This window comes from Oncorhynchus nerka, linkage group LG21 (assembly GCF_034236695.1).
Source record: "Oncorhynchus nerka isolate Pitt River linkage group LG21, Oner_Uvic_2.0, whole genome shotgun sequence".
In the NCBI taxonomy this organism is placed as follows: Eukaryota; Metazoa; Chordata; class Actinopteri; order Salmoniformes; family Salmonidae; genus Oncorhynchus; species Oncorhynchus nerka.
Genome location: NC_088416.1, coordinates 28,891,265 through 28,903,978, shown reverse-complemented (window position 1 = coordinate 28,903,978; position 12,714 = coordinate 28,891,265). Strand labels below are relative to the sequence as shown.

The window sequence follows — 12,714 nt, the reverse complement described above, 5'->3', positions numbered from 1 at the left end:
TGTAGTTTTTTTCTCTTTTTTATTTCCATGTTACTAGTTATTTAAAAATAAAAAATAAAATACTGGAAAGGAAACCTTGGCAACGGCAGCCTCGTTGGCACACGGTGGACGGGTAAACAACGCGGATGCCTGTCACAACTTAACCCCACTGGCCGAGCCTCCAATCAGGCTACATTGTTATAAACACGAGGCTGGGATAGGGGCCATTTGGGAAACCTGCTCCCCATCCCAGTCTCAAACATGGCAAGGTATCTTTAAGTACATTTTTTCCAAAAGTGAATACAAAGCATCCCATACAGAACTGAGATCGATCTCATCGCACACGGTTCAGTGGCACGCCATATGATATTGGCCAACGTGGTTAATTAATTTGTTTTTTCTTGTTCGAACATGGGAGGAATGCATTGAGTCGGGCGGAAGAGCAGATTTCACCTGCCAAAGTGTGTCAATGGTCGGTAGACAATAGGAGTGGGAGATGGAGAGTAAGAAAAGAGCTGGATTTCAATGTGGTCCCATCGTGGAAGAGGTACTGTATTGTAGAATCAAAGACCATGAGGGACAAGAATGAAAGGGAAGAGGAAAACAGCCCAGCCTCTACTCTAAAATAACACATCTTTAGCTTCCAGACTTAAAACTATAGACAGAAAAACAGAGCAAATTTAGTTCAGGTGGGACCATGCAGCAAGAGCTTATGGGTAAAAACAGACAGTAATGTCTTCAGAAATAAAGGAAAGCATTTCATGAAAATATGTCAAGCTTCTAGAACCAAATGGGTGTTCACAACTTGTATTTTTTTTATGAAAGGACAATTTGGGAGAGGTATTTCAACTCTATTTTTATGTCAGATTAATAATGTTAACACAATTTGAGTGTTTCCCCAGTTGAGGGAAAACAGCAATTTCAATAACCTACTGGGTGCATGTTTGTAAGATTGAGAGAGTTCCCATTCATCCCATTCACACGGCGTCACGATTGGCATCCTTTAAGTCAGCTGTTAAAAAAATAACCATGTGCTTTCAAGAAAGCTATTAAAATTTGTTTTGTCAAAACAGTATTTCAATATTAGAAAAGGTCCTTTAATCTCTTACCATAAATTTCTACTCTTGAAATTTACGAAAAATGACTAGAAAATAGATCAACCAATGAACAGAAATCAAGTAACTTTTCTCTGTGAAATGGAAGTGAGGAGCAGGCTTGACAGCAGGAGGAGAGAAGAAACAGAAGGGAAGGTAAGAGGTCAAGAAGAGGAGTGTGGGTGGGTAAATGGTGGCAAATTGAGATTACTTTTGTTAGATTATCTTTAAAAATGAACTGGATATTTCCCTCTCGTTTGGGACCCCCTTTTGTTCTGTTCAAAATGTTGGACACCTATGATGGAGGTGTGTGTGGGGGGGCGGGGGAACACTGGCCTTGGTCTGATGTTGAAGAGAGGGGAAGAGAAAAGAACAAACCAAAACTTCCTTTGCCGTTGTGACCTCCCCCAACCAATCCCCCCCCCCCACACACCCTATCCGGACTGAACCTCCGGCTCAAGATGATAAAGTGGAGTCTTTCTGTGTTTGCTGTGCTTGTGGCCGTTGCACTGACTTCTGGCTCTCCACATCTCTAAAATGTTTCTCCACCTGCAGGGGACAAGACCAGTAAAGTTTTATCCTCAATCAACTTTCTGGTACTGCCATTCCTGTATTCCCTTCAATAGTGAATGAATGGTGGGAAGGCATACTCACTATTTTTCGTACGTGACTTAAAGCACTACCCTCTTTGCCTTTGCAGTTCTCCACTTGGTAAGGTGGGGATATGACCACGTCGTCCATCACCATGATGTTCTTCTCCTGCCATTTGCAGTCTTTGATGCTACAGAGAGATTGAGAATGTTTTAGAAAAAAGCACCCAGTAGCTGCCTTCAGTCAGGTTACTGAGGTTAAAGGTTTCAGGTCACACATTTAGACAGATGACTCCATGCAGCAGGTATCGGATGGTGGACAGGTGCATATCGAACAGCAACAACACTGAAGAAAATGTACAAATAAATTAAACAAAAGAACATTACAGAATGAACAGCTTATATCAGAAATGGGTCAATCAGTGTTGGTACTGTAAGACTTACGGTCATAGGTCATAGGTCACTCACTGTAGTCTAAGGCAAATCAGGGATCAACACTACAATCGCATTACAACCAAGAGGTATAATGGAATGCATACGATTTGATATGGTTTAAAAACAAAACATTACTGAATCAAAGACTGGCATTCAAACTGGTCAATTAATCAGTGAAGGCAATTTCAACATCCAACGAGACTATTTAAATGCATTGGGTAGCACGTTTTCTTTAAAACAGCCTTTCCTGGCCACTGGGGACCGTCATAGTAAGTAAATAACGGATGTTTCTATAGATGGATGCAGCAGAGCCCCAGTATTAGAGACAGGAGACGATACTCACGTTTTATGTATAGTCTGGAATAGCTGTTGGCCCTCCACAGAGACTCCAGCACTAATTGCATATGCTTGGGATAACTTGTCTTCCTTTTCCGACCGTGCTCTGTTGGCAAGCTGCAGGCGTGTTGGAAAAGGAGAACCAAAACGTTAGAGCTGTTTACAACCCCAAAAGCCCTTGGAAGTTAAAGTATGTAAAAGGAAAAAAGTTATGTTTGGCATTGAAAGGAACTAAGGAATTTCCGTCCGTTAGCAATACAAATAATTAGAAACTGCTCACTGATAATTTTAGTCAAATGTGGAACAGGTGGGTTTTGTTTGATGCCGACCAACGTTGAATGATATGGTGATGGAACATTTCAGGATTTTTTGGGGCAAGACAATTGCCATTCATTCTTTAAATATGCAAACAATCCATTCAGGTTAACCATATGGTTCCAATCAACATGTGAAAGCACCCAAAATTATACAATTCGTTGACTCCGTGTTGGGACAAAACAAATTAGTCTTTAGTCTGACTGAACCACAAGTAGCTGAATCAAGTGAGTTAGTGCAGGACTTATTGCTAAAGCTAATGACAAAATGACCAGATGTCTGATGATTCGTCACTACTTGGTATGAGAAGGTGTCAAGGAGGGTGTGAGGAGTGGTGATTGGCTGGTCTTACCTTGCTGACATTCAGAGATGCTAGTGGAGGAGGAGTTTCAGTGCGGTCATTAATGATGTCCACCTCAGACACGTAGGCTAAGTTAATCAGAACCACGTCGCTGACGTTTGCCTTTCCACTGGAGGGGGCGCATTCTGAAAGGTCAGTGGGTCAAGGCAAATAGGCTGTACGACACATTCAGAATGGAGGTCAAATTAGCAGCAGTTAGCATTAGACTAAATATACATGCAGGACTTGTATGTGAGGGAAACAATGGATCAGCTGGAATCATAATTCTATCACTTCTTCCACAAAACATTAGGCTATGCCAGACCCAAGGTAAATCACCAAAATGTTAATGTTATTGAGCTTAGGGAGAAGTCAGAACACACATTCTAAATGGCATATTGCAGCTAGTCACAATAGTGCAATTTAGTCGCTCAATAGTGAACCGCTGACCAAATAGGCCTAATAAGTGAGCACAACATATGCTGCTCTAGTACACAAAATCAAAGCACAGCACCAATCCAACTTTGCCAGGTGCTGGAGATCCCCTGATGGAACATCTTCCTCTTTTTCACCCTGTGACAAATACAACATTTGATTTGAAGACGGCATGAGGTGTATGCACTCCACCAGCAGGTCCCCTTTCAACTCCGCAAACTTAAGTGAGGGGACAAAGAGTCCAATGCATTGTTTGTAAGGGAGGAGGTTGGGTACAAACGAGCCACAATTCATCATGTGGATATCAGAAATACTGTGGAGCGAAAGATGGCAAATAGCCTACTAGACGGATACAAAATTGGCATACAAAGCACAACTGCCAAGAGTAGCCTTCACGAACACCCAACTGTGTTAAGAAAGCTCAAAGAATACTATCTAGTAGCAGCCTGCTCACTGCCCTTGAGACACGGTTTACCGTCTGGTGACAGACAATTCACAGAATCAGTCTGTGACCTCATGCAACAACAGAAGGAAGCACAGAACTTGCCCTTCAACTGATTTCCCGAAAACACCCTCAAACCTGAGCCAAGCTAATTATTTTCCTAATAAAAGCAGGTTGGATATGAGTAAAAGTTAGGGAAGTAGGCCTGTGTCTTTACTACGCTAGTGTGTCACCTTGAAAACACGTCACACTGTGTGCTTCAATAAGCAAAATAACTCAAGTGAAAAGGCCTACATGATACACATCTTGAAGAGTGACTTGTCCCCTTTCACCTGGGCCTTAGCATTGGGAAAATACCCTCTATGCACCTCAACATCCACAAAAAAGTAGACTAGATTTAACAACTGTAACATTGTAGATCTGTACTCCAGGCTAGTCATCAACTGACATTGATAAAGCCTCTAATTTAATAAGATCAAATGAGCAAAGTTGAGGATTCTGAGGCAGTACTACCTTCCAGCCAGGTAATGGAGACCTGTTTGACATCCACCGGAACGTGAAGGTATGGAATGCACACTGTTGAAATCCACAATGCTGATGCAGTGTGATAACAGCTGACTGACAGACACATACATCACATTCCTGGCTGTGGCTGCAGTTGTTCCACTACCACAGTTGTCTGACTCTGGGCCTTTCTGTCCTATACCAGGCAGAGGTGAAAGATTGGCCCGCACAACCAGGCAAACAATTCTTAGTGCTCTGTGATGTATGTCTGTGTGAGCAAATAGTCCAAATCAAATGGCTTACTTAGAGTTCTGCAGCACTTTTCACGACTGTCTATTTCTCTAAGCAGTGCTCCATGCAGGCCTGAAAAGGAATTTAGCTGGGCTAAAGGGCTAAAAGCACAAGTTAGTGTGCAAGAGATGAGGTATTATACACAACTTCATCCAACCTATATTGTATGAGGTATTCTCCAAATGTTGCCTGTAAAACATTGACATCCCTCATGACTAAGTTTGTTTTACTCACTGCTTTAGCACACTCCTCCAACCCTGATGTCCTTGCTGTGTCTGAATCCTGGCTTAGGAAGGCCACCAACATTTGAGATTTCCATCCCCAACTACACCATCTTCCATCAAGATATAACTGCCAAAGGAGGAGTTGCAATCTACTGCCTCACTGCCTGCATCCGCTATGAATCTGCTGTCAAATGCTCCCTTAAACACTTCTGTGAACAGGCCTTTCTAATCGACCTGGCCCGGGTATCCTTGAAGGATATTGACACCCCGGTCGCTCTTTAAAAGTAATTTCCACAATCTTAAATAAGCATACCCCTTTCAAAAAATGTATAACTAAGAACAGATATAGCCCTTGGTTCACTCCAGACCTGACTGCCCTCAACCAGCACAAAAACATCCTGAGGCGGACTGCACTAGCATCGAATAGTCCCCGCGATATGCAACTTTTCAGGGAAGTCAGGAACCAATACACGCAGTCAGTCAGGAAAGCAAAGGCTAGCTTATTCAAACAGAAATGTGCATCCTGTAACTAACTCCAAAAGGTTTTGGGACACTAAAGTCCATGGAGAATAAGAGCATCTCCTCCCAGCTGCCCACTGCACTGAAGCTAGGAAACACTGTGATAAATCCACACTAATCGATCATTTCAATAAGCATCCCTACGGCTACCCCAACCCACAGCTCTGCACCCCCTGCAGCTACATGCCCAAGCCTCTCCAGCTTCTCCTTCACCCAAACCCCGATAGCAGATGTTCTGTAAGAGCTGCAAAACCTGGACCCTTACAAATCAGCTGGGCTCGACAATCTGGACCCTCTCTAAAATTATGACGCCATTGTTGCAATCCCTATTACGTCTGTTCAACCTCTTTCGTATCGTCCGAGACCCCTAAAGATTGGAAAGCTGCCGCGATCATCCCCCTCTTCAAAGGGGGTGACACTCTGGACCCAAACTGTTACAGACCTATATCCATCCTGCCCTGCCTTTCTAAAGTCTTTGAAAGCCTAGTTAATAAAAAGATCACTGACCATTTCTAATCCCACCGTACCTTCTCCGCTGTGCAATCCGGTTTCCGAACTGGTCACGGGTGCACCTCAGCCACGCTCAAGGTATTAAACGATATAACCGCCATTGATAAAAGACAGTACTGTGCAGCAGTCTTCATCGACCTGGCCAAGGCTTTCGACTCTGTCAATCACCATATTCTTATTGGCAGACTCAACAGCCTTGGTTTCTCAAATGACTGCCTCGCCTGGTTCACCAAATACTTCTCAGAAAGAGTTCAGTGTGTCAAATCGGAGGGCCTGTTGTCCAGACCTCTGGCAGTCTATGGGGATGCCACAGGGTTCAATTCTCAGGCCGACTCTCTTCTCTGTATACATCAATGTCGTCGCTCTTGCTGCTGGTGATTCTTTGATCCACCTCTACGCAGACGACACCATTCTGTGTACTTCTGGCCCTTAACTTCTCTAGGATAGGGGGCAGCATTTGGAATTTTGATGAAAAGCATACCCAAATTCAACTGCCTGAATGAATATTATTAGTAGATTTGGATAGAAAACACTGAAGTTTCTAAAACTGTTTGAATCATGTCTGAGCATAACAGAACTTATGTAGCAGGCGAAACCCAGAGGACAAACCATTCAGATTTTTGTTTTTTTAGGTCACTCTTTTCAAATGGGTTCATTGGGAATCCAGATTTCTAAGGGACTTGCTTGCAGTAAAATTGGTTGAGGTTATTCATTTGTGTAATAAAGTACGGCCATCTTGAACGGGGGTCACTTCTTGTGTACTGTTTGATAGAGGCGCATGACCAGAAAGCATGCTTCAGTTTGTTTTCTTCCTGTATTGAACACAGATCATCCCATCTTCAATTTGATCAATTATTTACTTTAAAAAATACCTATAGTTGTATGAAATGTTTTGGCAAAGTTTACAGGTAACTTTTGCGCAAGTTGGAACCAGTGTTTTTCTGGCTCAAACGCGCCAAATAAATGGACATTTTGGATATATATGGACGGAATTAATCGGACAAAAAGGACCATTTGTGATGTTTGAGTGCCAACAGAAGACGCTCGTCAAAGGTAAGGCATGATTTATTTTTTTTTTCTGCGTGTTGCCTGCAGGGTTGAAATATGTTTTCTCCCTTTTGTTTATGGAGGTGATACCCTCAGATAATAGCATTGTCTGCTTTCGCCGAAAAGCCTTTTTGAAATTTGCCATGTTGGCTGGATTCACAACCCGTGTAGCTTTAATTTGGTATCTTACATGTGTGATTTCATGAAAGTTTGATTTTTATAGGAATTTATTTGAATTTGGCACTCTGCATTTTCTCTGGCTTTTGGCCATGTGGGATGCTACTGTCCCACATATCCCAGAGAGGTTAACAAACCTCCAGACGAGCTTCAATGCCATACAACTCTCCTTCCGTAAGGAAGTAAAACTAAATGCATGCTCTTCAACCAATCACTACCCGCCTGTCCAGCATCACTACTCTGGACGGTTCCGACTTAGAATATATCGACAACTACAAATACCTAGGTGTCTGGCTAGACTGTAAACTCTCCTTCCAGACTCACATTAAACATCTCCGAATCCAAAATTAAATCTAAAATTGGCTTCCTATATCGCAACAAAGCATCCTTCACTCATTCTGCCAAACATACCCTCGTAAAACTGACCATCCTACCGATCCTTGACTTCGGCGATGTAATTTATAAAATAGCCCCCAATACTCTACTCAAAAAATTGGATGCAGTCTATCACAGTGCCATCCGTTTTGTCAGCAAAGCCCCATATACCACCCACAACACTGCGACCTGCATGCTCTCGTCGGCTGGCCCTTGCTACATATTCGTTGTCAGACCCACTGGCTCCAGGTCATCTATAAGTCTTTGCTAGGTAAAGCCCAGCCTGCGCTCCAGCAGGTATATCTCACTGGTCAACACCTTCTTTGGCCGCCTTTCCATCTAGTTCTCTGCTGCCAATGACTGGAACAAATTGCAAAAATAGCTGAAGTTGGAGACTTCTCTCCCTCACTAACTTTAAACATCAGCTTTCTGAGCAGCTAACCGATCGCTGCAGCTGTACACAGACCATCTGTAAATAGCCGAGCCAATCTACCTACCTCATCCCCATATTGTTTTTATTTACTTTTCTGCTCTTTTACACACCAGTACTTCTACATCATCTACACATCTATCACTCCAGTGTTAATTTGCTAAATTGTAATTACTTAAACACTATGACCTATTTATTGCCTTACCTCCTCACGCCATTTGCCCACTGTATATAGACTTTTCTATTGTGTTACTGACTGTACATTTGTTTATTCCATGTGTACCTCTTGTTTGTGTCATACTGCTTTGCGTTATCTTGGCCAGGTCACAGTTGTAAATGAGAACTTGAAATAAAAAGGTGAAATTGTATATATATATATTTTTTTAAAGGTTATAAAATACAAGTCTGCACATTCACATAACATATTTCACATCTTCCAATATAGCTTCAGCTATAAACATGCATATAGCTAACGTTAATGTATTTCTCAAGTCCCGCTACAAAACACTTGACATGTGTCAAGGTACTTGGGTAGGCAGTTACTACATCACTACTAGCTAACGTTAGCTTGAGTAGTTAACCCAATAACTGGACAGTCACTCCTTTCTAAATTGTCACCGGTGAATACTTGCGTGTCAGTTTCGACAATGTAAACTAACTTGGGGTGGGTAGCTAGCTACATCATTACATGACTAGCCATCAATAATGCTCTTTAAATAACCATTGTTTTAGAGCATAAGACAATTCTAAGCGTGATCTGCTAGTTAGCATGCAGCTAGAAAAAGAGCTAACTGTTACTAAGAATTTGCCAGGCATAACGCCCCTTGGAGCTGCCAGATAGTGATCCATACAAGGACTGACTGTGCTATCGCTTACCACAATAGCTTGTTATAGCAAGTTAGCTAGCATTATGGCACAATACCATGCCAACTTCGATAGCTAGCTGGCTAACAACAAACATTAACTCAAGATCATACAGATTCTAAACTTACCATACCTGACATGAAAGAGAGAGTAACAAGGTTTAAAGTAACTGAACGAAACAGTATAAAATCGTGTGGTTAGCTACGTTTTGATCAAGAGTAAGCTAGTAAGCTCCCTAGCTAGTCTCTTGACTACGCTTGCGCGGATCTCAATTTGGCAAGAGCGACCCGTTACCCCCAGGCCCCTTGCAGCCTGGAAGACCACCGATTTAGTGACAACGGAAAATTGTGAAAAGGATACTCAAAGTCAACATCTTGGACTGATAGTCAAAGGCAACGACCTCTCCTTGCAATTGCTGCCCCAAGCAGGTGAGGCAGGAGACATGGCTCCCGACACTGAAATACTCCCCCGGTCCAGGAGCCGCCATCTTCTCCGCCAGGAAACTGGAGCGCCAGATTTACGTAAATATACGCCGTGGCGTCACTGACTATCGATAGGGAATGTTGATGGACGTGTCATAGATCATTAATCAGTCATGAGGTGAAGAAGTGGACCGCCCAGGGAAGTGTGATCAGAGTTGAACCGATCTGGACCTTTAATTGTCCTGATCTCGTAATATTTTATTAGAAGTCCTTCTCGCCACAATTAAAGTCATACGTTTTTTCCTTGTCAAATAAATTAATGTCAGACTTGCTAACTGGTTTGAACCCGGCACGTGTATAACTGCAACCAGTTAACAAGTCCGACTATTAGCACACGAACGACGGCAATAGTACTTCTCAAGATGTATATTCTCAATATTGGTGGGTAGACCTAGGCATAAAAACATTTCGTTAATTCACTCACACTTTTTGGAGACTGAATTTGAGTGTTGCTTTGACCATACACATCCCTCATCACTAGCACAAGAGTAAAACATCCAAGCAGTTGGCATTTCACATTCATCTTGACTTGCCTGTTACAAGCCCGATTGCCGACTGGGCACTTTCCCTGCAGCCCCCCCAGGTCAGGGCCCCACCATCTCACAACCGACACTGTAAATGAAATATTTTTACTCCTCTTTGTATTGGAGCAGTGAATCGCTTTATTGAGTTTCAGACAATTAACAGGCCCACTTTAAAAAATATTTACTCAAATAGGATGTCACAACATTACAATGAGTAATAAAAAAGGGCTTTAAAATTTACACAAAACCTGAAATAAAACAGTAATCAGACTCAACATTCCCTTTAAGATCCTTGCTAACCCACAAGGTGGCGTTGTGCACAATGCAACTCATGAAAAAAATTCTTAGGGACAGCGATTTTCATCCATAATAGTCACAGTAATAGATTGTTCAAATAGCGTGTATTGCACATGTGTACACATATATGCACTTATACACGTGAGTAGCAATTAGTATAAACACATTTGTATTGTCGCAACAGGAAAGCATTTGAAAGAACACATGAAATTAAGGAATGTGCTTTGATCAATTCAAAACGTCTGCATTAGTTATGACCAGAAGAGAGAAAGAATATATTTAAAATATAAGGTAAAAGACGGTCACATATTCAAACATCCAACCACAGAAAGTGGAGATTGAAACACCAGCGCAGTGGAAGGACAATGTAAGAGACACACTTCTCTTTCCAAAGTCAAAAAATATACAATTACTCTTTGAACCTTGACGATCATAGGTCACTACATATACACAACGTATGAAATATCAATAAATATACATTATTTACTGAATAGCAAAATAGTGTGGCAGCAACAATAAAGCTATCTTCAATGGTGGATAAAGTCAATATAATTTACAAACTTGGATGTCTTCCAGTGTCTGTTTAGACAGAACATATTTGCATGGTTGCCACTTGTAGTAGTTGTTTTGTCTAAGGCAACACACAAAAACATCCCTTCATTCAGAGTAGACTTTCTTGATTTGAGTGTTGTTTTTTTTTGCTACCCCTCCAATATACCCACAGGAAAAAAGCTCTGACCTCCAAAACACACATCAGTTCAATTAAAGAAAAAGGGTAATTCTGTCATGCCATCTCACCCACAGGACAGCCCAATAACCCTTATATATGCCATACAAGGTGGAGGTACAAACTATGCACCAAATCTCAAATGGTCAATGATCTACATCAAAACATAACAAGGTCACAGTAGTCACATGTACTGCAAGCACCCCCCACACCATAGCCACATTTAAAAGGAAGTAGGAACTACTGTGTACATTACATATGTGAGTACAGTGGCATCCACCAACAATTTTGCAAGTGTAGAGTGTTTCAATTCCTACCCTGGTGACATGATTGTGACAACACCGTGATTAGAGTTTGTTCAAATGGCGAATGCCTGTTTTTTCTGTGACATCAGGTCACATGTGCTCCGTCTGGGAAGTAGTACCACTGGAGAACAACACAAAGAGCAAACCATGGTCGGTATGACAACGGGAGCTATGACGTTAAAGGGGTAGTTCACTCACCATTCAAAGTTTCAGACCTCGAAGGTGCTTCAATGTCAACATGATTCCAAGTCCCACACCATTGGTTAAGTAGCTCCAGCTGTAACGTGCATTTGGACAGTAATTAGACGGCGTCACCTTTTCCATATTTTGTTACATTACAGCCTTATTATAAAATGGATTAAATATCCCCCTCAATCTACACACAATACCTCATAATGACAAAGCAAAAACAGGTTCTTAGAATATTCATTTAAAAAAACGTAAATCACATTTACATAAGTATTCAGTCCCTTTACTCAGTACTTTATTGAAGCAACTTTGGCAGCAATTACAGTCTTGAGTATTATTGGGTATGACGGTACAAGCTTGGCACACCTGTATTTGGTGAGTTTCTCCCATTCTTCTCTGCAGAGCCTCAAGCTCTGACAGGTTGGATGGGGAGCGTCGCTGCACAGCTATTTTCAGGTCTCTCCAGATGTTCGATCGGGTTCAAGTCCAGGCTCTGGCTGGGCCACTCAAGGACATCCATGGACTTATCCCGAAGCCCCTCCTGCATTGTCTTGGCTGTGTGCTTGGAAGGTGAACCTTCACCCCAGCCTGAGGTCCAGCACACTCTGGAGCATGTTTTCATCAAGGATCTCTGTACTTTGTTCTGTTCATCTTTCCCTCAATCCTGACTAGTCTCCCAGTCCCTGCCACTAAAAAACATCCCCATAGCATGATGCTGCCACCACCACGCTTTACCGTAGGGATGGTGCCAGGTTTCCTCCAGATGTGACACTTGGCATTCAAGCCAAAGAGTTCAATCTTGGTTTCATCAGACCAGAGAATCTTGTTTCTCATGGTCTGAGAGTCTTTAGGTACATTTTGGCAAACTCCAAGCGGGATGTCATTTGCCTTTTACTGAGGAGTGGCTTCCATCTGACCACTACCATAAAGGTCTGATTGGTGGAGTGCTGCAGATATGGTTGTCCTCCTGGAAGGTTCTCCCATCTCCACAGAGGGACTCTGAAACCATTGGTTTCTTGGTCACCTCCCTGTCCACGGCTCTTCTCCCCCAATTGCTCAGTCTGGCCGTGCGGCAAGCTCTAGAAAGAGTCTTGGTGGTTCCAAACTTAATCCACTTAAGAATGATGCAGGCCACTGTGTTCTTGGGGACCTTCAATGCTGAATAAATGTTTTGGTACCCTTCCCCAGATCTGTGCCTCAACACAATCCGAGCTCTACGGATAATTCCTTTGACCTCATGGCTTGGTTTTTGCTCCGACATACACTGTCAACTGTGGGACCTT

General features: G+C 42.4%; 1 protein-coding gene across 1 annotated transcript; it reads right to left on the bottom strand.

Moving 5' to 3' along the window:
- LOC115104260 (protein LSM12 homolog A-like) lies at nucleotides 1-9,431 on the bottom strand. The gene is made up of 5 exons (XM_029625602.2): nucleotides 9,268-9,431; nucleotides 3,102-3,235; nucleotides 2,442-2,551; nucleotides 1,728-1,854; nucleotides 1-1,622 (listed from the first exon to the last, which is right to left on the bottom strand). Exons 1-5 carry the CDS (start codon nucleotides 9,392-9,394, stop codon nucleotides 1,530-1,532), a joined length of 591 nt encoding a protein of 196 aa, XP_029481462.1. The 5' UTR covers nucleotides 9,395-9,431; the 3' UTR covers nucleotides 1-1,529.
- Between the last annotated feature and the right edge of the window lie 3,283 nt (nucleotides 9,432-12,714).